Source organism: Phacochoerus africanus, chromosome 14 (genome assembly GCF_016906955.1).
Source record: "Phacochoerus africanus isolate WHEZ1 chromosome 14, ROS_Pafr_v1, whole genome shotgun sequence".
Classification (NCBI taxonomy): domain Eukaryota; kingdom Metazoa; phylum Chordata; class Mammalia; order Artiodactyla; family Suidae; genus Phacochoerus; species Phacochoerus africanus.
Window position 1 is genome coordinate 51,413,665 of NC_062557.1, and position 23,701 is coordinate 51,437,365.

Sequence of the window (23,701 nt, forward strand, 5' to 3'; positions counted from 1 at the left end):
CAGCTCCGACTGGACCCCTAGCCTGGGAACCTCCATATGCCGCAGGTGTGACCCTAAAAAGCAAAAAAAAAAAAAAAAAAAAAAAAAAATCAAAGAAAGAGTCACATGAAATTCAAATCTTTGTGTCCTGAATAAAGATCTTTGGGGATGTGTGCATTGTCTATGGATGAGATGGGTAGCTGTCGGAAACTTTATGATCCACGGAGCCCCAAATATGTACATCTGGCCCTTCGCAGAAAAAGCTGGCCAACCCCTGACGGAGAGACAAGAAAGGGGCTAAGAATCAGCACGTCCTGGGTCTGCTAGAGACAACAACATCGCAAGGGGCTACCAGAGAGCTGCAGGAGGGAACCTGTAAGATGTCCGTGGAACCCTGCAAACAGGCAGGGCCAAGGCAGGGAGCTGAGAAGAGGCCCTGGCCAGCCAGCACCTCTAGGGACGCAGAGGCAGAGGCCAAACAAGTCCCGGGGGTGTGGAGTCAGTATCCCTGTCCAATATTTCTCTGACACAAAAAGGCTGGCCAGGATCTGTACATTTACATGCATAACAGAGGTAATTTGCATTCACCCTGCATCTGGGCCTCCCCCTCCCACAGCAGAGCACAGTGGGAGGAGGGGAGAACAGTGCCCATTGGATCCACAAGGGGGCGCCTGGGCACCAGCGCTCAGCCTCGAGTCCTCAAGGATCTCCCACTACACACAGCGGGCAGGTAAACCTACCAGACCTGTTCCTCTCCTTTCTTTCTTTTTGGGTGTGTGTGTGTGTGTGTGTGTGTGTGTGTTCCCCAAAAAATGAAGTGGCTTGGAGGCAGGGACCACAACTCATGACGATGTGTGCAGGGTACACAGAAGGTGCTCAAAGGCTACTTGTCTGGCAACTGCTGGAGGGGGGACCTGGCCTGAGCGCCAGCCCCCCAGCCAGTGCTGTGCCCCCACCGCCCTCTCCTCCAGGGCCTGGCTGAGCATCCGAAAAGGGTGAGGCTGGGGAGTTGGCTGGCACCAGCATGCAGACTGGGGAGGGTGATGACTCTTAGGAATGTTCTGGGCCAGGAGGGAATGTGGGGGAGGCCCAGAAGAGCTGGAGCAAGCTGTGGCTGAGGAATCCTCCAGAAAGGCCTCGCACTGCCTGGAGGAGGCGAGTCTTGCCGCCACCCACAAACACTTTGATCCGTTGCCTTCCCAGGTGCTGGGCACAAAGGTGGGCAGAGTGGCCAGACCAAGTTGGGGGCGCGGGGACAGACCAGAGCGCGCGTCTCACCCAGAGCTGGTCGTCGTTCCCAGGGGGGCTCTTCTTGATGAAGGCCCCGTAGTAGGTGGCGATGTTGCGGTGGTGAGAGTATTTTTTCAGCATGTTGATCTCCTGCTTGATCTCTTCCTCCTCATCCTACGGGAAGGAGAGGAGTGAGTCCTGAGAGGCCCCCGCCTCCCCCCTCCTCAAGGCTCCGACCCTCCCTCTGCCCCGTGCTGCCCCTACCTCCGTGACATCCATGACCTTGATGGCAGCCAGCTGCCCGGTCTTGACATGCCGACCCTGCAGGACAGAGAGCCAGGCGGGGGGGCTTGGGTCCATGCTCGGGAAGGGCTTGATTCTGAGAGAGGCCACAGCCTGCGGCTGTTTTCAGTCTCAGAAAGCGCCCCTCACGGTGGCCAGACGCCTCAATTTACGGGCCGCTCACGGGGTGGACAGAGGCCTACAGGAAAACCAGCGAGCCTGGACCCCAGGTCTAGGCCAGATAAGGATGAGGGGCTCCTCCCCTCATCACTCAAGAGGGACGAGTGAGGGACCCCTGAGCCCTGCTCCAGCCTCTCTGGCTTAGCCGGCCTGCAGCTGGGGGGCAGACATCTCTCCATCCTCGCTGAGGAGGGCGGCCTTTGCTTCTCCAGCACCTTCTACGCAAGACAACAGCCCAGGTGCTCCCGAACCCACCTCTCAGGACAGGAGGCCTTTCCCAGGATCACCGCCCGACCTGAGGCTCTCTATTATTGTCCACAGGAAAGATTCAAGACAGAGCTGAGAATGGAGGGAACTCAGAGACCCTCAGAGGCCGCTGCCCCATGGCCAGAGCTGATGGGAAGAAACTTCTTCCAGAGCAGGCCCTTGCCATTATCCCTCTGCCCCCTCATCCCTCTGGAATTCCTGGTAGGAGCCACCCCAGGCTGGGAAAGCAAAGTCCAGGGCTTCCTGGAGAGGAGCAGATGGGGGTATTGCCAGCCCATGGATTGTTTTTATTTTTTTATTTTTATTTTTATTTTTTTTTGTCTTTTGTTGTTGTTGTTATTGTTGTTGTTGTTGTTGCTATTTCTTGGGCCGCTCCCGCGGCATATGGAGGTTCCCAGGCCAGGGGTTGAATCGGAGCTGTAGCCACCAGCCTACGCCAGAGCCACAGCAACGCGGGATCCGAGCCGCGTCTGCAACCTACACCACAGCTCACGGCAACGCCGGATCGTTAACCCATTGAGCAAGGGCAGGGACCGAACCCGCAACCTCATGGTTCCTAGTCGGATTCGTTAACCACTGTGCCACGACGGGAACTCCCCATGGATTGTTTTTAGCTTCAGCAGTCCTGCAAGACCCCCAGCCCAGAGAAGCGGCGGAACACAGAGCTATTTCCATGGCAACAACTAGGCAAGAAATGGGGGGGGGTGTGCCTGCGTCCCAAAGCTTACAGGGAAGAAGGGTAAGAGGCAGGCAGGTGGTCCTCGTGACCCAGGAAACCCAGACCCCTGAGATGCAGAGGAGACTGTGCAAAGTCCGAGCCCTGCGTCTGCAGGCGGGAGAAGCCAGGCGTGCCGGGGGCCGCCGGCTCTGGGGCAGCACCTGCCCCGCATTTCTCTGGTGTGGCCGCCTCCCCCATCAAGTGCGACTGAGGTCAGACCACGTGAAAGGGCTGGGCTGGCAGGCTGGGGCCACAACTGTGGTCAAAGAAATGCCACCTCTGTGGGGAAAGAGGCAGCCTCAAAAGCCTGAGCGCTGGCTCCAGCCCTGCTGCCGGCACGTCAGGGGAGTCCAAGGACGCCGTTTCCCGGAGTTCCCATTGTGGTGCAGTGGAAACGAATACGACTAGTAACCATGAGGTTGCAGGTTCAATCCCTGCCCTCAGTCAGTGGGTTAAGGACCCGGCATGGCTGTAAGCTGTGGTGTAGGTCGAAGATGCAGCTCGGATTTGGCGTTGTGGCTGTGGTGTAGGCTGGCCCCTGCAGCTCTGATTCGACCCCTAGCCTGGGAATCTCCATATGCCACACATTCAGCCCTAAAAAGCAAAAGAAAAAAGAAAAAAAGAAAAAGGAAGAAAGCCGTTTCCTCTCTTCAGGTCATCCAACAGGTCCCGCTGTGGCCTCAGGAGAAGCCAAACCTGCCCCTCCAGCCTGAGCTCTGACACCCCCCTCCCCATGCCCTTCTCCTGCCCTCACGTGTCCCTGTCGCACACCCTCCCACCAGCTCCAGACTGTTCCTGCCGCACCCAGGACTAGTTCTAAACTCAGAGGCAGGGGCCGCCACTTCTGGCCGCTTCCTTCCCTCATGACTTTTTTTTTTTTTTTTGCTTTTTAGGGCCGCACCCACGGCATACGCAAGTTCCCAGGCTAGGGGTCGAATCAGAGCTGTAGGTGCCAGTCTACACCACAGCCACAGCAACGCAGGATCTGAGCCGCACCTGCGACCCACACCACAGCTCATGGCAACGCCGGATCCTCAACCCACTGAGCAAGGCCAGGGATCGAACCCTCAACCCTCGTTGGATTCAGTTCCTCTGCGACATGATAGGAACTCCACCTCGTGACTTCTACTCTCCCCTCTCCCTCCTGGCCCCCCTCCCCTTTCCCAGGGCCCCCCTCAACCCTCCAGACCTGGGCCCAGCCCTGAGAGGCCCTGGAAAGGCCTTGCTGCTGCTGCGCAGGGCTCACCTTGTACACCTGTCCGTAGGTTCCATTGCCGACCACCTCCACCAGCTCGAAGATTCCAGCAGGGTCCTGGGGGAGGGAGAAAGAACAGGGGTCAGGAGGTCAGCCAGAGGCAGGCAGAAGGCTAAGCAGCCAGGAGAGGGGGTGAAGAAGAGCCAGGGCTGCGGGGGGTGGGGGGGGGGTCAGAGGGCGTGTTCTGTGGGAAGCTGGGAGGGGAGAGGAAACGGAAGTCATAGCCCAGCTGGCTATGCACACACTGCCACTTTCAAACTCAGCGACAAACTCCGAGAGCCTGTGGCCTCACCTGCACAGGGTCACAAAAGCACCCACCTCTGGGATTCGCGTCAACTGCAAATGCGGCAGTGCCCGTAAATGCTTAAGACAGTGCCTGGCATGGGCATGCGTGCAATAAAAGTTAATTACCGCTGTTGTTATTTGACTTTCTAAAAGCAGGGATGAGGAAAACCAGGAGTGGCCGGAACAAGCAAGCCACCCTCTGTGCGTCCAGGGTTCCCAGGACCTGGTGGGGGTGGGACAGAGAGCAGGGAGGGGCGGTGAGAAGGCAGACGTTGCAACGCTGCAGCCTTCGCTTCCCTAGCCAAGCGGCACCAGGGGTGGGAGGTGGGGGGGGCGCAGGCTCAGACAAAGCCTCGGAAGAGCATCGCCTGCTGGGCCGCTGCTCTGCCAAGTGGCACAGCTGCTGGGAACTGGGAAGCCACCCCCACCCTCCTGCAGGGCTTCTTTCGGAGGGACAGGCTGGGAGGTGGAGCTGAGGGCCAAGAGGGCGCCCAGGGCCTTCGGCTCCTGCACCTCCCATAGGACGGGCCGGAGTCACAGTGTCACAGGCACCCCCACCCCCAACCCGCCCAAAGTGAGGCTGTCACTTAGGAAACAAACTCTCCAGGCAACGCCAGTGCCTCTGTGCTAACAATCCTAAAGGTATATAATCTAAAACTCCTTTCTCTTTGATTTTGAAGGGGCCTGGGCCGACCAGACCAAGGACTTTCTAGTTCTGTGTTCAGTTACTCAGCTCCAGCTGAAGTTACTGAAAAAACCCTGAACCCGTCTAAAAAACAGCAGGGCCCATAGGAAAGGGAGAAGATGTCCGTGCAGGCGGGAGCTGATGAGAGGTTCATCAGAACCTGAGCTGCAAGGGGCCTGGAAGAGCTCCGTTTGTCCCCCTGCAAGTCCAGACCAGACGCTTGAGGGGAAGCCAGCCCCCCAAACATCTCCCCAAAGAGGCCTCCACCGGGGGCCTCCTGACTCTGCCCACGGGGAAGCCCTTGCTTACACCTCCATCCTTCCTGAGAAGGATGGAGACAGGACAAGGGCTCATGGACTTGCTTCTCCGGACGCTCCTAATCTAAGAGGGGAATACGAGTCACAATGATACACCACCGCCGGCTCAGATCCGCCCAAGTGGATTTAACCTGGTAACCTGAGCTCCCAGTCTGTCTCCTGGTAGTTTGGGAGGCCCTGAGGGATGAAAGAACGGCCTTTGAGGTCAGACACTCGGGTTCAGACCCTGATTTAATGGTTTCAAGCCTGCTTCCTGACCTGCAGGTGGCATGAGCACAGACTTGAAAGAGTGATTCTGAGAATTAAGCTGAGCCCACGCACGGGGCACAGCAGTCCTGCTACAAACATCTTCCACGGAACGTGCTCCACAGAGGCCTGGGTCCGTCCGGCTTCCCCGGCTTTGCCCAGATCCCACCGGCAGCAGCCTCTTCTCTGACTTCCTTCTGCATATCATACTCGCCCTGTCCCTTCTCCCTTCAAAACGCCTGCTGGTCTCCTCCTCTCCTTCCTGAAGCTGCCACCCCAGGCCCATCCCTTCACTCCTCGGCCCCCTGCCCTCTGCTGCCCCAAAGGGCAGCTCTCCTGCCTTTGCTTCTCTGCCCAGAACCGGCACGGCTGCCCGACGCTTACGGAAGGGAGTCCCAACCCTCAGCCCGATATATACATATATTTTTTTTAAACTGATTTTTTTTTTCACTCAAACGCCTGACAGTATCCATTTATTTATTTATTTATTTATTTATTTATTTTTGTCTTTTTCTTTTTTGCCATTTCTTCGGCCGCTCCCGCGGCATATGGAGGTTCCCAGGCTGGGGTCTAATCGGAGCTGTAGCAGCCGACCTACGCCAGAGCCACAGCAACGTGGGATCCGAGCCACAACTGCGACCTACACCACAGCTCACGGCAACGCCAGATCCTTAACCCACTGAGCAAGGCCAGGGATGGAACCTGCAACCTCATGGTTCCTAGTCCAATTCATTAACCACTGCGCCACGACAGGAACTCCCAGCCTGATAGTTAAAGTTGCCCCGTCACTGGAGTTCCCATTGTGAAAATGAACCCAAACAGCATCCATGAGGATGTGGGTGCGAACCCCGGCCTCGCTCAGTGGGTTAAGGGTCCGGTGTTGCCATGAACTGTGGTGTAGGTCGCAGATGCAGCTCGGATCCTGTGTTGCTGTGGCTCTGGCGGAGGCCGGCGGCTGCACCTCTCATTCAACCCCTAGCCTGGGAACCTCCGTAAGCTGCCAGTGTGTCCCTAAAAAAAAAGTAAGAAAAATAAAATAAAGTTGCCCCATCATTAACCAACCCACAAATATTTTCCAAGTGAGTGTCTACATCGGCCCTGCACTGGGCTGGGCCCTAATCAGGGGAGACCTGTCAGGCGACTTTATCTTCTTTCATTTACCCATTAACATTTATCATGCACTGACTGTGTGACAGACAAGTCCTCAATTAGGCACAATGGGGAGCCCAACGATACAGGAGAAACACGGACCATCCCTCAAGGATCTTCTGATTTTACAGACACCACGGACACGTGGCAGTTCGTGATCACATGCCATGCGTGCAAAGGCCATCAGGCCTATAGTGGTGGAAAGCGCCCTGGAGGGTGACTTTCTAGAGAGAACTTAGCTGTGTGTCCCTGAGCAGGTATTTAACTGTCTGGGGCCTCGTCTTCCTCACGCAAATTAACTTTTTTTTCTCTCTCTCTCTTTTTGGCCTCCCTGGGGCGTATGAAGTTCCTGGGCCAGTGATCAGATCCAAGCCTACGCCACAGCTGTGGCAATACCGGATCCTTAACCCACTGTGCCCGGCTGGGGATCGAACATGCACTCCAGCGCTCCCAGGATGCCGACCGTTCTGCTGCACCACAACCGGAACTCCCTCACGCGGATTAATAGGAAGCTGGAATGGGGGGAACGTCTGCTCTGTAGTAAAACTACAGAGGATAGAATTAAATTCAGGGTGGGAAACTCAGGCAGGCTCCCTGGAGGGAGTGGAGTCTGAGCTGGGCTTTGGAGGCTGGGTTTTCAGTTGGTGACCAGAGCTGAAGAGCAGGGAGGCTGTGGCTTGCTGAGGGACAGCAGTTTGGGCTTGGGTGTTGCGTTTGAGACGTCAGGGAATGCACGGGAGTAAATGCCTATCAGGCAGCGAGAGGCAAGGGTCTGGAGATAAAAGCGAGAGGTGGAGACCTGAGACACGGTGTCCGGCCTGAGGCACAGGGAGGCGGGCAGACGAGCCAGGCCAGCTCTGAGGAGTGCCACCTGCTGCAGAGGTGTGGGGGAGAACAGAGCCCAGAGGGGGCGGCGGTCAGGGCGGACTGAGAAAACCGCCCCCGGCCTCAGCACCGAGGGAAGCCCTGGGTCCCTCTGCGGGAAGTGCCGCTGCGAGGGCAGAAGGCAGACAGCGGGGGCTGGAACGGGCAGGGGGGATGAGAGGAAGTGAAGGCCACGGGGGCAGCACCCTCCCTGGAGAAGTCCACCTTTGGGAAGAAGCGGCAAAAGCAGGTGAAGGCTAGAGGAGGCAGCAGGTCAGACAAATGGTCTGCAAAAGAGAGACGATCTCGTACGCTCGAGGGAGCGGGGACGACCAAAGAGGGGACAGATGATGCCTGGCGAATGGATTTTTTACATGTGTGTGTGTATCAACTAGTGTGTAAACTGTATCCTCCACTGAGCTGCAACAACGATCAAATACAGCAGTGCCCATTTCTCCCTGATACACACGCCCAAGGATTCAGAACGCCCGCAAAGGCACCCACACTTCAAACATGATGTATGCACTGCTCTGGCTTCAAATATCCACCCGTGCGTGTGCCTGGTCACGCCTCCAAGAAGAGGCACCGGCAAAGGGAGATGCTCTGCTCCTAGAAGCCACCAGGCCGGCCTGGCTGGCCCCCTGCACTCGGGCACAGCTCTGTGGCGATGCCACCGGAGGCCTTCCCCAGCTCCTTCCCCTGGTGCTCACTCTTTGTTCTCAGCAGTCTGCTTCTTCTCCAGCCAGCTGCTGGGAGGTGGGGAGGAATGGGGACAAAGATACCTAATGAAGGAGGGAGAGAGAAGGACGGGAAGAGAAGAGACAGGAGGAGACACAGGTCTGTTGAGGGAAAGGAAGATGGGGAGCTCCATGGATGCCAATGACCTTGACTCATGTGATGATGCTGGAGGGAGATCACTGGCTAAGCAGGCGCAGGGCCAAATGAGGTGGGAAAGCTTGGGAATAGATGGTACACAGGGTGGCTTCAGGTTACGTGAGGATCCTGCGCTAGAGATTCTGATTTAACACCGAGGTCTGGGATGGGGAGGAACGAGAATATGTGCGTAACAGATCCTTTGGGTCGGAGTTCCCAATGTGGCTCAGTGGTAATGAACCCAACTAGGATCCATGAGGACGTGGGTTCAATCCCTGGCTTTGCTAGTGGGTTAAGGATCCAATGTTGCTGTGAGCTGTGGTGTAGGTCTCAGATGCAGCTAGGATCTGGCATTGCTGTGGCTACGGCATAGGCCCGTGACTGCAGCTCTGACTGGACCTGTAGCCTGAGAACCTCCACATGCCGTAGGTGCAGCCCTAAAAAGGAAAAAAAAAAAAAAAAAATCAAAGGAGTTCCCGTTGTAGCTTAGTGGAAATGAACCCAACTAGTATCCATGAGGATGCAGGTTTGATTCCTCACCCCACTTGGTGGGTTAAGGATCCGGCATTGCCAAGAGCTGTGGTGTAGGTCACAGATGCAGCTTGGATCCCACATTGCTGTGGCTGTGGTGCAGGCCGACAGCTACAGCTCCAATTTGACCCCTAGCCTGGGAACTTCCAAATAATGTAGGTGCAGCCCTAAAAAAAAAAAACAAAGCAAAGAAATGTTACACATGTACACTGGAAACTGCAAAACCCTGCAGAAAGAAGTTAAAGAACCAAGTAAATGGAAAGATACCCCTACTCGTGGATCAGAAGACTTCATACTGTTAAGACCTACACATTCAGTGCACTTCTGTCAAAACCCCAGTGGGCTTTTTTGCTTGTTTTTTTTTTTTTTTTTTTGGTTTTAGGGCTGCACCTGTGGCATATGCAAATTCCCAAGCGACAGTCTGAATCAGAGCTGTACCTACTGGCCTACACCACAGCCACAGCAAAGCAGGATCCACCTGAGCCACATCTCCGACCTACACCACAGCTCACAGCAACACAAGATCCTTAACCCATTGAGTGAGGCCAGGAATCGAATCTGCATCCTCATGGATACTAGTCAAGTTCATTACCACTGAGCCACAACAGGAACTCCCCAGCTGGCTGTTTTATAGAAATTGATAGGCTCATTCTAAAAATTCCATGGAAATGCCAGGAATCCAAAGGACACAAGAAGGGAGTTGCTGTGAGCTGTGGTGTAGGTCAAAGATGTGGCTCAGATCCTGTGTGGCTGTGGCTGTGGCTGTGGCATAGGCCAGCCACTATAGTTTCAATTTAGGCCTGCATGGGTGTGGCCTAAAAAGACAAAAAAAGAAAGGACACAAGAAATCTTGAAAAGGAAGAACGAGGTTAGAGGACTCACACTTCTCAAAAACTTACTACAAAGCTACAATAATCAAAACAGTGTGATACTGGAATAGTTGACAGACCTCTAGATCAATAAACTGGAACTGAGAATCCAAAAATAAACTCTCAAATTTTTGGTCAATTGATTTTCAACAAGAGTACCAAAACCAATATTCCTTTTTTTTTTTTTTTGGTCTTTTTGCCATTTCTTGGGCCACTCCTGTGGCATATGGAGATTCCCAGGCTAGGGGCTGAACTGGAGCTGGAGCTGCCAGCCTTCGCCAGAGCCACAGCAACCCCGAATCCGAGCTGCGTCTGCAACCCACACCACAGCTCACAGCAATGCCGGATCCCTAACCCACTGAGCGAGGCCAGGGATTGAACCTGCAACCTCATGGTTCCTAGTTGGATTCATTAACCACTGAGCCACAAGGGGAACTCCCAAAACCAATATTCTTTTCAACAAATGGTGCTGGGACAACTGGATATCCTTTTTTCTTTTTAGGGCCGCACCTGAGGCATATGGAGGTTCTCAGGCTAGGGGTCAAATCAGAGCTGCGGCTGCCGGCCTACACCACAGCCACAGCCATGCCAGATCCGAGCCGCATCTGCAACCTACACCACAGCTCACAGCAACACTGGATCCTTAACTCACTGAGCAAGACCAGGGATTGAACCCGAAACCTCATGGTTCCTAGTCGGATTCGTTAACCACTGATCCACGACAGGAACTCCCGTAAATACAAATGAACGGTGATGGCCAGCACTGTTGTAACAGCTCACACGCACCAATTAGTTCAACCCACAAACCCCCCTGCCGTCGATACTACTGTGGTTCCCGTCTTACACACGAGGGAACGGAGTCGACGTTCTCACTATCCCTTTTTTCGACTTAACTGGAGAAGATTCCTTGCTCCCAAACAAGCCGGACCACAACAGCACTATTTAACCTTACACGCGACTATGTCTCATCTCCCCAAGTGGAGGAGAAGCTCTTCAAGCACAGGAACCACGCTCAGCAGGCTCTCTCCCCGGCATGCAAGCTCTGCTGATCTGTGCGGATAGGGGGCCTGGATGCCACAGCGGCTGGTCAGCTTGGGAGCTGGGTCATTTGCAAAGTGACTCTTGTTGCCTAGTAAGCATGGGGAGTAACAGTCTGTGGCTACTTTCTTTCCCTCAGTGGGGCTTATGTTACCAAGTATCTCTTATCCTCCATAATTGATATACATGAACACTTCAGGAGTTCCCATCGTGGCTCAGAGGAAATGAATCTGACTAGGAACCATGAGGACGCAGGTTCAATCCCTGGCCTCGCTCAGTGGGTGAAAGATCTGGTGTTGCCGTGAGCTGTGGTGTAGGTCACAGACGTGCCTCAGATCCCACGTTGCTGTGGCTGTGGCGGAGGCCAGCAGCTACAGCTCCAATTAGACCCTTAGCCTGGGAACCTCCATATGCAGCAGGTGTTGCCCTAAAAAGAGGCAAAGGAAAAGAAAGTGTTGGAATCAGAAGTTCCTGTCTGCTGTGGCACAGCGGGTTAAGGACCCAGCATTGTCTCTGCGGCAGCATGCGGGTTCAATCCCTGGCCCGGCACAGTGGGTTAAGGATCCAGTGCTGCCACAGCTGTGGTGAAGGTCATAGCTGTGGCTTGGGTTCGATCCCTGGCCCAGAAATTCCATATGCCACGAGTGTGGCAGCCCCCCCCCCCAAAAGTGTTGGAATCAACTACTGAACAATGGGGCTGTGAGACACCTGAGAGACCCCCCGACTCATCCAGGTTAAACACTGCCATGGACGTCACGTGGCATCAGGTTACGCTGTATGTCACTGAGGATTTCCAATCACACATGCTCAGATATGAAGAGACAGCAGCGATGTCTACCTACACCAACTCTCCAGGCAGATGTGACTGCAGGTGCAATACACGGGCCGTGTGTCCCATTTCCTACCACATGTTCCATCCCAACGCGCACCTGCGGCTGCCCAGGATGCTGCCCTTGCGGGACTGGGGGACTCCCTGTTGCCCGCTCCTGTCTCGCTCGCAGCACCAGGTGTGTCTCTGAGTACGTGCAAGGCGCTCAGATGCTTGTTGATGTCACCTTTAAAAGGCAGCAGAGCAAGGCAGAGATGGGTTTGGCCAGGGAAGGCTTTCTGGAAGAAGTTGAGGATAAAGCGCTGGAGGGCGGGGGGGGGGGGGGGGGGGGAGAGAAGAGACGCCCAGCTGGGTGGGCGAAGGGGGGACACGCAGCCTGAGGGTGGGCGAGGGGCAGAAAGAGTGGGTTGTCCCTTTGGATGCTTCTCCTCTGTCCTAAATCCCCCCTGAATGATTTCAAGTGTATGCATCTCCCCAGTTGTAGCCTGGAGACTTCCTCAAGGCACTGCTTTAGGCGTCAGTGTCTCCCCAGCATTTGGCACATGCTACGTGCTTGATGAAAGTAGCTACACGAGGACCGGGCACAGCGCCTCGAGCCTTCCCCAGATGCCGACCTGCACCTGCCTCATGGGCTCTGCTCGCTAGAACTGGCCAGGAGGGAACGGGGCACAAGCCAGCCTTGGCTTTGGCTTCCTTGCTCTGCTGACCCCCAAGGGGCTTCCTGCGTCCCTCCCAGAGCTCACTTCGGGAGAAAGAACAAGGGGAAGACGGTGAGCACAGCTCTGACAAACAGCAAGGCAGTTCCTCTGATGCCTGCAGCCTGGTGCCAACTGGCATTTCCCTTTCCCTTCCCTGCAACCAAGGAACCATTTTAATGCAGGAGCAGGACAGACGGAGATTAGGTGAAAAATGAAGGCTGTGGTTGTTTCCCAAGAGAAAGTGCTAAAGAGCTTGCGCACCAGTGTTTGAGGACGGGCTGGGATGGGGTTGAGGTGGGGATAATAACTGAGCCCTGGCTGCAGGATCCAGGAAGGAGAGGAGGAGGAAACCCCTGCGACTCCCTCCCAATGGCGTGGGGCTGCCTAGAAATGCACAGGATGCAGAGAAGCAGTGCGGAGTCACAGTGGGACCCAGGCTGAAGGGGGGGTCGGACGGAATGGGTAAAGGAAGCAGCTCTCGGGTTCGGGGTCGTACTTTTCGCAAGTGGCTCAGAGCTGGGAGATCAGACCCCCAGCCTCACTGCTCTTCCACTGACAGCAGCTCCTCTAACCAGAGGCCTCTCCCCATGCCGCTTCAGCTCATCCACCTCCAAACGGGGAGAGTCATTTATGCTGTGTCTGCTTCCCACGTAAATGAAATCCTCTGAGGGCTACGGGTTTTCAGTTTTTTCTTCTTTCTGAAGTACTTTAACCAGTGCAAACTGTTATTATCAATATTTGCAGCATCTTTTTTAATGGCCTGCCAAAGAGTGGCTGCGTTCTTAAACCCTGGTTCTCCCTCCGAGGAGCTGATACATCAGACACCAGCACAGAGAGGATGAGGATGCTGAGAAGAGTCACACACCCCAAACTATCAGGGCTAAGACTGCTCAGGAGGCAACTGCAGGAGAAGCAGGTAGGAGAGGAAAATCTATCCCCCACTTTGCGGCTAACCCATGAGTCTTACAGTTATAGAATTTCAGAGCTGGAGGGGCCCATCCACGAATTCCAGGAGGTTCTAGGAGGCGGCAAGACCTTGACGGACCTAGAACCATACCGCCTGGGACAGGCTGAGGGTCCTTGGGAAAAAGACAAGGGGAGGTCTGGTCTCTCCTTGCTTCAGGCCCAGCAGCGATTATTCACTCGGATGTGCCCTGGCAGGTTCCCTAACACCAGCCAGGTGCCCTCCTCCAGGCACAGGGGCAGCAGTGCCAGGAGGCAGGGCCGCCACAGGGTGGGGGCGGGCACAGCCCCAGCTCCTCCTACTGCCAAGCACCCCCCGGGCTCCACAGAGGACCAGAGAAACCTGTGCGGGGCCACCAGGAAAGAGAATGGGAACTTGCGATCTTCAGAGGGAACCCAGGAGAGCTGGCGAAACAGTCCGGAGCCACACAGCCCTCTGGCACGGAAGAACAGGGCTGCCAGGGCCTGGGGAGCCTCTCTTTATCCGACCAGACTAGGCTAGGCTGAGAGGCCTTCTGCCCTCCCTTCCCTAAGAAACAATGGGCCTGTTTTCCTGAGCTCTTCCTGTGACCCGGGCGGCCCACAGAGAGGAAGAGAGGGGCAGAGGCAGGGCTGGTACCAAGGCACAGCCTGGGGTGGGGGGGGGCCTTCAATCGCTAGACGCTCAGCAGGGGCCTCAAAGCCACCCCTAAACAGCAACCATCTAAGCGCCAAAACACTGACAGCCCTGCACATGCAGCTTTAAACCCCGTCCCTTAGTCCCACCACCAGCCAGGTCACTAACCCTAAACCCCTTCTAGGAGCCACCACCGGGAAGGGGCTAGGGGGGCAGGTGGGTTTCCCTAGCAGCTCCATCCCCCAGGGGCACAGGCACACTCAGTGGTGGCAGAAATCCGGGGGCGGTTCTGGTGGAGGATGGCGACTCAGTCGTCCTTCAATTAGCCGCGAGCAGCCAAAGGACGTGTGCGCGTGTGGGCACAAGAGCAGAGATACAGGAAGGCGAGTGTTTGTGAGAAAGAACATGTGTGAGAGGAGGCGATGTGAGGGCTGGGGGCCGGGAAGTGGCAGGAAAAGTTTCATTAGGTCATGTCTTCCTCCGTCCCCAAGCAGAGAAAGCAGACACAGCCCCAAGGACCCAACGGGTCCAGACACCAGCCTGTCACACGAGGTGGCCTGAGTCAGTCTCCATCGCAGTGCCCCCTTTCGCACCCCCAGGGCTCAGTGTGGAAAGCGGGCTGAGGCCAAGCAGGAGACAGACCAACACTCCCTTGGGATAAAAAGGAAGCTGGCGGAGAGGGAGCATCAGGGCAGCTCCCCGCTGAGCCGACAAACTGGACGGAGGAGAGCGCAAAAGGAAGGCTGAAACCATGGCTCAGTGGAAACAACCCTACCAGCATCCACAAGGATGCAGGTTCGATCCCTGGCCTCGCTCAGTGGATTAAGCATCTGGCGTTGCCATGAGCTGTGGTGTGGGTTGCAGACAGGGCTCAGATCTGGCGTGGCTGTGGCTATGGCATAGACGGGCAGCTGTAGCTCCCATTCGACCCCTAGGCTGGGAACCTCCAGGTGTGGCCCTAAAAAGACAAAAGACGAAAACAAAACAAAACAAAAACCCTCTTTTCCCAGCTTTCCTTGCTCTCTAAAACCAACACTACTCCATTCTGGGAGAAGCCTACTGCTCACACTGTGGAACTGAATTGCATCCTTTTATTCTGGTTCCACACTGTGAGGTACTAGTCCTCTGTTTCTCGGCTGCTTTGAAGTATTTTTACGGGGCAGGAGTGTGGGAGGGAGGAAGCCAAGGCTGCCCCGGGAGCAGAGGGGTGGGAAAGAAACTGGGAGGAGACTTAGGGGCTGGCAAAAGGGTCATTTCTAAGTCACTCCTCCTGGGTCTCTAAGCTAGAAGAACACACACATGATAATGAGCGCGCGTGTGCACACACACACACGCAAGCAGGCACGCATGTGTGCAGATACAGGGAGAGGCAGAAGCAAGTCCAAACAGGACACACACATAAACACGAATACCATTCTCATTGGAAACCAGTCCTCACAGACGGGGGCCCTGCCTGAGCCGGGCTGCGGGCAGATCCCCTCCACGCCTCAGTGCCCAGGTTCCCCACTGGCCAGGCTGCCCCAGACGGGGGCCTGGGCTGGGCCTTCACGCAGACCAGAGGTCTTCATGGATGGAGGCCCACAGGAGCGGGGGAGCTGACCTGAGCGGGGAGCTAGACGAAGATGCCGAGGAGAAGCCAGGCAGTGGGGGAGGGAGGGAAGGAGAAGAGGGGCCAGAAATCGAGCAGCCTTATGCTGGTTCTAAAACGGCCGCAGGCAAGGCAGGGGACAGATGGTCTCTTTCTGAGGCTGAGCTGGAGAAGTGGGCAAAGGGAAAGGAAAAAATAAATACCATCGCAGACAGAAATTTAAAAATAAACTCAAAAACCTAAAAGATACACAGCTTGCTTCTGAAGTTCCGCATGCCTCCAGAACATTCTAAGGGAAAACTGAGACCTGCAGGCCTGGGGGGACCACCTCTAGCCTCAGGTCTGAAGACTGCTGGAGGTCACTCTAGCCACCTCCCTGCCCAGAGCTAGATCTTGCAAAGTCTTCTAGGCAGCGGAGGTGGTGTCTTCCTTCTGCCTCTCCAGTACTCACTTCCTAAGTCTCAACTTTGTAAGGCCTTTGCTTTTAAAAATGTGACAAGCCATCAGAGGCTGATCTTGGCTCTGCCACAAGAATCGGCCTGTCTGTGGCCGGCAGCATCAGGCTCACCGCCTCCCAGCCAGGCACTGCTGCCATCGCCCCAGCAGCCAGCTCTTCACAGTCTACCAGGTGTCTTCCCAGCCGTCATCTCACTTGTGCCTCTGACCCGTGGGAAGCCCGGCAGGAATTACTATCCCATTTCACAGATGAGAAAAGCAAGGCTCCAAGAAGTGAAGTGTGGAACCCGATAGCATCTCCAAGGAGGGTTCCCACGGCGCCTCCCGCCCAGAGCTTTGTCCACTGGACTCCGTTTACATCCTCTAGACCAAAGAGGTCCTTCCTACATTCAGATCTGATGATCCCAGGTAGGGTTTACCCGAGCCCTGCCCATTCCTGCCCTGCGGTCATGTTCTCGTGGGGGTGGGGACGAGGCAGAGGGGCAGGAACATGCTGCCCCTGAATTCTACTGAATTCCTCTCAGTTCTTCGAATAAGCCATGCCCTTATGAGAAGGCGCAGGGGTCTTTGCACACACTGCCCACTCTTCCCAGAGCATCACTCCCCTCCCCTTTACCTGGATGCCCCAGGCCCATCCTTCTGGACCTCAACAGAGATATCATTTCCTCCAAGAAGTCTCCCTGACCTTCCTCCTGCTCCCACAGCACCCTGCATGGTCCCTTTCATGGTATCAATTACATTTCTGTCATTGAGTCTTTGTCCTCTGCAAGACTAAGTCTTGGAGTTCCCTAGTGGCTCAGTGGGTTAAGGATCCAGTGTTATCACTGCTGTAGCTCAGGTTAGAGCTGTGGCTTGGGTTCCATCCCTGTCCTCCTTCTGCACGCCATGGGGCCACCAAAAACCAACCAAACAAACAAGACTAAGTCTTGGGGGTCAGAGTCACATTCAATACCTTTCTATGGAATGAATAAATATGGAAACAAAAGAAAGGTGGTGTATTCTAGAAAAACCATTCCCTTTCCCTAACGCCATGGTTTCTGAAACCACTTTGGGTTAGTGTGGGGTTTATCTCCGTTCTTCCAAAATAATCCATAACCATTCGCTCAAAGGCAACGTACGAGGGCAACTACTGAAAGTAGTTTTGAATCAGCACCCCAGGATTTATAAGCTTGGTACACAAATATGTATTACTAGACTAAGCAGACTTCCTTCAATCAGGGAACTCCTGTACAGTTGGCTAAAACCAAATGGGAACATTAACAGGGATCCAAAGACCACAGGAAGCAACAGGGCAAGAAGATATAAAGACTGGAGTTCCTGTCATGGCGCAGTGGTTAACGAATCTGACAAGGAACCTTGAGGTTGCGGGTTTGATCCCAGGCCTTGCTCAGTGGGTTAAGGATCCGGCCTTGCCATGAGCTGTTGTGTAGGTTGCAGACGCGGCTCGGATCCTGAGTTGCTGTGGCTCTGGCGTAGGCCAGTGTCTACAGCTCCGATTGGACCCCTAGCGTGGGAACCTCCATATGCCACGAGAGAGCCCTAGAAAAGGCAAAAAGACAAAAAAAAAAGATAAAGGCAGGATTTCTGAAGGAGACAAGAGGTAAGCTTGTTTTTTTTTTTTTTTTTTTTTTTTGGCTGTGCCTATGGCATGCAAAAGCTCCCAGGACAGGGACTGAACCCACGCCACAGCAGTAACCAGAGCCACAGCAGTGACAACGCTGGATTCTTAACCTGCTGAGCCACTCCAAGAGCTAAATAAACTTTTTTTTTTTGTCTTTTTGTCTTTTTGGGGCCGCACCTGTGGCATATGGAGGTTCCCAGGATAGAGGCCTAATCAGAACTGTAGCTGCCAGCCTACACCACAGCCACAGCATCATGGGATCCGAGCCGCATCTGTGACCTACACCACAGCTCACGGCAATGCCAGATCCTTAATCCACTGATTGAGGCCAGGGATCGAACCCACATCCTCATGGATCCCAGTCGGATTCGCTTCCACTGCGCCACCACGGGAACGCCTAAATTATAAGCATTTTTGAAAGGAGAAAAAAGTGGGCAGAGAGTGGGTAAGGTGAAGGACGAAGAAGGTCCCACCTCAGACCACTTAAAGGAAGGTTCAAAAGTGTAAGAGGATAACTCAGGGACAGATCTTCTTAGCTGAAGCAGAAAGGCAGCCAGGAGTCTAGTAAGGTGGATGACAGGAATGGAGTTCCCTTGTGGCAGGGTGCGTTAAGGATCTGGCACTGTCACTGCAGCAGCTCGAGTCACTGCTGTGGCATGAATTTGATCCTTGGCCCAGAAAGTTCCACATGCTGCAGGTGCAGCCAAAAAATTTAATTAAAAAAAAACAAAACAAAAAACGGATGGCAAGGATTGGTTAGTGTTTATAAATGTCACCAAAAACCAGAAGGCCTGGGCACTGGCTCTGACTCTCTCATATGACGGAGGCAAATCAGCAAATCACTTAAGCTCTCAGAACCTCTCTTTCCTGCCTACCCAACCCCAGAGCTCACAAGAGTTCAGGGATGTAACAACATTTTGATAGCCACAAAGTGCTACAAGTTTGCACAGTCATTATGAAGACACTTGCCTTCCAAAGAGCAAGGAAAGACTCTGTCCAAAGGAGATTGAGGAGTTCCTGTCGTGCCAGAACGGAAAGGAATCTGACTAGGAACCATGAGGTTGCGGGTTTGATCCCTGGCCTTGGTCAGTGGGTTAAGGATTTGGTGTTGCCGTGAGCTGTGGTGTAGGTCACAGACGCAGCTCGGATTCCAAGTTGCTGTGGCTGTGGTGTAGGCCAGTAGCTACCATTCCAATTCGACCCCCTAGCCTGGGAACCTCCATATGCTGCGGGTGTGGCCCTAAAAGGACATAGACAAAAAAAAAAAAAAAAAAAGACTGACCAAGACTGCGGGTGTTACTGGGATTGAGAGTGAAGAGGGGCAGCTCAGGAGAAAAGAAACAAGATAGAAAAGCAGAATTGTGAAGAGGCAGGTGACAGAGAAGGGAGAAAAAAGAAGTGTGGCCTTGGAGGCAGGGCTGAAAGGGGCAGGGAGGGGGGGTGGTCCTTGGGAGGCAGGTGCTGGAGGGAGAAAGGGCAGAGCATGGGCATGGATGCAGGAGGCGGGCGGGCGGGCACGGCAAGCCCACTCAGGCTGGCAGACACCAAGCTCGCGGAGGAGGACAACAGAAATCAGGGGCTGGATAATAACAAGGCGCTTGCTGCTGCGTCTTCCATCGCAGCACAAACAAACCATTATACCTCATTGCCAACCGCCTCCTGTGGGAGTCAGGTGTCCCCAAATCTAAGGCAAGAGGCCGGGGAGGCGCCACGACCAAGAAAGCCTGTGGCTTGTCTTGCCTGTGCTGCTTCTAATTCCAGGGGCCACGAGAGAGGACTTAGGAAGGAATGCGACAACAGACAGGGGACTCCGAAAGGCCACCTTGGAAGGAAGGGTAGAGGGTGCCAAGCTGAGTCAGCTGGGAGAAGAGCAGGTGGAGGGTGGGGCCGCAGGGACGGGAAGGACTGTCTGAATCAGACTCAGAAAGGGTTCTTCTCCAAAGGGTGGGGACCAGATCATCTCTGGCCCCACCAAGAACCAACTCAGAATAAATTACAGCCCAAGGGATACAGTGAGAAAGGAGGCGGACCTTCCTGAGCGGCAGGATGGTGTGAACACGTCCAGCCAACTTCTCGCCAGGCCCACCTCTCCTCTCTTTTCTAAGAAATCCTCTCTGGCTGCACTCATGCCAACTTTAGGGCCCAGCAACCAGTTCATGCATTCATTCAATAAACTCCATTCATTCAACAAACATCAAGCGCCCGAGAAAGATACTAGAATGTGGCAAGGAACAAAAAAGAAATGGTTCCAGAGTTCCCATTGTGACTCAGTGGGTTAAGGCCCAATGAGTATCCGTGAGGACAGAGGTTCCATCCCTGGCCTCAATTGGTGGGTTAAGGATTAGGCATTGCCGTGAGCTGTGGTGTAGGTCACAGGCTCGCCTTGGATCCGGCATTGCTGTGGCTGTGGCTTGGCTGGCAGCTGCAGCTCGGATTTGATCCCTAGCCTGGGAACTTCCACTGGCTGAGGGTGTGGCCCTAAAAAGAAAAAAAGGAAAAAAAAAAAAAAAGGAGGAAATGGTTCCTTCGTGGAGCTTACAGGAAGCAGACGTTTAAAGTCCCAATTACAAAAGTACATAAACTCAACTGTGATAGACTATAAGAAAAAATACAGAGCACTCTTAGAAAGATTAAAGGGAGCTCATGCTGGGGTGGGGGCAGGAAAGGTCTGCAGGGGAAGTGACCTTATGCTGAGACCAAAGGACAAGTAAGAGTTAACTGAGCAAAGGTCAGGGGTGGGGAAGACCCCAGGCTCAGAGGCAGAAAGAGCCTAAGTCTCCAGGCAAAGTCTGGGGCGTCCAAGCAGCAGGCCCCTGGGCCATCTGGGCCTCGGCAGAGAGCACTTTACACATTTTTGTGAAAAGTCCTGGCTGTCGCATCTGCTCTAAGCCATGCCAGCATCAGAATGTCCCCGAGGGTGAGGTACAGGGTGTCAGCCTCTGGACCAGTGCTTCCTCTGGGTGGGCCCGGAGCTTTTACACAAAAGGCACGCAAGCCCGAGAGACTGCCTGCCCAAATTCCTGACTCAGGGGGCAGGACAAACAGGAGTGTCAAGTTCAGCTTCTTCCAGTGAAGCTGGAAGACTTTCGGGAGAGGGCAGAAAGCTCCAGGGGAAGAAAGGGGAAGCCAGGCCTCCACCTGGGGGCTCAGTGACTCACCCACCATTAAGCTTGAACTCAATACACTGGGGGGTTTTCTCTTTCCAAACAAAACACCAAGGAGGAGAGGAATGTTAACAGGACCCCAGGAGGCACTCTTTCTGGGCACTTTCCTAAGAGAATTCGTGCAGCTACCACCTATCTAATGAGCAGTTTCCAAGCTAAGCACTTTACTTTCTTTATTCAACCCTCAAAACAGCCCTGTTCAGTGGCTCTTGTCACCTTCATTTGACAAGTGGTGCAGATGAGACGTGGGGGTAGCAATGACCTTGCCAAAGGTCGCATAGTACGTGACAGACCTGGGATTTGGATTCAGATCTGTCTCCAATGCCTGTGCATGTGCATGTGTGGGTGAGTGACAGGAAGGCCTCACCTAATCCCTCCCCGTCTTCAAAGACAAGTGAAAACTGCCTCTCCTCCCAGGTCACTCCTCACCTGGCCAGCCTCTCTGCCTGCGCATAACAGACTCGGCAAAGTGACACACATTTACTAAAGTCCTTCAGACCCTTTCCTGAACCTTCCTTTTATTTCGTGCCCTTCCCGGATGCCCAGCTCCATGCCCACACCCCAGCTTTGCCCCACCCTGAGCTCCCTGCACAGTTTCCCAGACCAGCTGGAGCCATCAGGCTCCGTGATCCCACCCTGGCTGAGCCCTGCCCCCAGGACTGCTTCCCTCAACTCCTCCTTTGCCCAGCTTCACACGAAGAAGCTCACCTTTCCTTCCATACACTACACTGCAAAGTACACATCTTATCTCCCCCCCCCCATTTTTTGGCTGCCCTGAGGCATTTAGAATTCCCAGGCCAGGGATCAGATCTGAGCCACAGGTGCAATTTAAGCTGCTGCTGCAGCAACGCCACATCCTTAACCCACCATGCCAGGGATAGAACCCACATCCCAGGGCTCCCCAGACGCTGCCGATCCCGCCTGCGCCACAGTGGGAACTCCACATCTGATCTATTCTGAGTCAGTGTTGAGAACACAGAGAGCACCCCACGTGGTAGGCGCTCAAAGACTTCGGAAGGAGGAGAGGAAAGAAGGGAGGAGGGGACTCTTGAGTCTCGGGGGACCTTAAGGATTAGCTGGTCCAGTGGGTTTTAAAGGAAGTCTGCATCAGATCACCTGGGAAAACACACAGACAGGGCCCCACCCAGGATGGACTGAATCACCTCTGGGGGCAGGGCCTGGGTCGAAGTAGTTCAAAAAAAAAGCCATCCTGGTGATTCTGGTTGAGCCTCTGATTAAGAGCCACAGTTCTCATCCCCTCGTTTTGCAAATGAGGAAACCAAGTCCCAGGGAGCCGCCACATCCCACACCCTAGAGGGAAGTGAAACAGGAACTAGGTCTCCGTTTATCGCGCGTTGCCTCAATTCCAACAGCCCCTGTGGCCACAGGCCTCCAACTGGGAGCTTTCTGGAGACGCCACTACAGCCCATCTGAGCAGGTGACAAGGCCAGGGCAGGGGATCTGCGCGGCAGCGGGGGCATGAATCATTGACTTATGAATCACTCCTCACCTGCACAGAATGCACCTTGGGCCCCAGGCTGAGCAGACACACAAGGGCCCACATTTCTGGGGAGACCAGGCCCTGCACAGAGCAGTGACCATTGGAAGTCAGATCTAACTAGCTCTGGGACCCTGGTCTGAGGCTGGCACCTAAAAATGGAAGCCCATGGATGCTCTGCTTTAAATGTAGGCACTTAAGCCACTTTTTTCTGTTTATTTATTTTTTTGTCTTTCTAGGGCTGCACCTGCAGCATATAGAGAGGTTCCCAGGCAAAGGGTCGAATTGGAGCTGTAGCCAACAGGCTACACCACAGCCACAGCCACAGCCACACCAGATCCAAGCCGCATCTGCAACCTACACCACAGCTCACAGCAACACCAGATCCTTAACCAACTGAGCAAGGCCAGGGATTGAACCTGCCTCCTCATGGATACTAGTCAGATTCACTTCCGCTGAGCCATGACGGGGATTCCAAACCACCTTTCGCTTTTTTTTTTTTTGTCTTTTTGCCTTCTCTAGGGCCACTCCCGTGGCACATGGAGATTCCCAGGCTAGGGGTCGAATCGGAGCTGTAGCTGCCAGCCTATGCCAGAGCCTCAGCCACGTCTGTGACCTACACCACAGCTCACGGCAACGCCGGATCCTTAACCCACTGAGCAAGGCCAGGGACTGAACTCACAACCTCATGGTTCCTAGTCGGATTCGTTAACCACTGAGCCACGATGGGAACTCCAACCACTTTTTGCTTTTAATAGTGCCAGTGAATGGTGATAACTGCATCCAGGCAGGCACAATGCCAGACTGCGGGGTAACACCTAAGGAAGGCTGTGCTTCTAACTATCAACCCCCATTCATACCTGGCCCCATCGAAGAAAGAAACAGGCTTTGGAGTGGCGTGAGAGGGACTGGGGTGAGAAGGGCTTTGGGACAGACCTGGAGGGTGATGCCAAACACGTGTAGGTTCCAGTCAGGAAGCCCAAAGACAAAGACAGAGACTCCGAATCCTCAGACCCTGGGATCCAACACGAGGACGGGTGATCGAGAGAAAGAGCCTGAACAGTGGGCCCTAAACTGCCACCCCCGACCTACCTGCTGGAGGCCCCTGTGGCCTGCATCTTGACTGCAGGACAGGTCTCTCTACGACAAAGGGCTCTCCTGACCTCCTCTCATCCCGGGTGACTTGAGGGCCAAGCCTGTCTCGCTTTCCCTTTTCCTTCTCTTCCCACGAAGGTGGATGAGGAAACCGTAAATGGTGCAGATGAAGCGAGGAGGCCAGGCTGGCACTGAATCGGTCACCTCTATTAGTACGGAAGCCAACTCAATGCGAGGCCAGGCTTTGGGTCTGTCCAGGGAGTGGACGCCACAGAAGGATATAGCCTGACCTGGGCCCGAACTGTGCAGGCCTGGAGGCCCAGCAGAGGGACATCAAAGGGGCCTCAAAGGCTGCGCACCCTTCCCCAAAACCTCTTAGCAGCTAACCACCTCCCCCCGCCCCAC

At 54.5% G+C, this 23,701-nt stretch overlaps 1 protein-coding gene across 10 annotated transcripts in view; it reads right to left on the minus strand.

The window, feature by feature from the left end:
* MINK1 (misshapen like kinase 1) overlaps positions 1–23,701 on the minus strand; it is a 50,376-nt gene that overhangs the window by 13,753 nt on the left and 12,922 nt on the right. For 9 of the 10 annotated variants that reach the window (XM_047759328.1, XM_047759330.1, XM_047759329.1 and 6 more), the window contains exons 2-4: positions 3,903–3,968; positions 1,474–1,530; positions 1,258–1,383 (exon numbers count right to left, since the gene is read on the minus strand). In XM_047759328.1, coding sequence (XP_047615284.1) covers positions 1,258–1,383; positions 1,474–1,530; positions 3,903–3,968 — 249 coding nt within the window. Of the gene's footprint in view, positions 1–1,257; positions 1,384–1,473; positions 1,531–3,902; positions 3,969–4,322; positions 4,394–23,701 lie in introns of those variants that run through there. The other variant, XM_047759331.1, reaches the window with a different exon arrangement.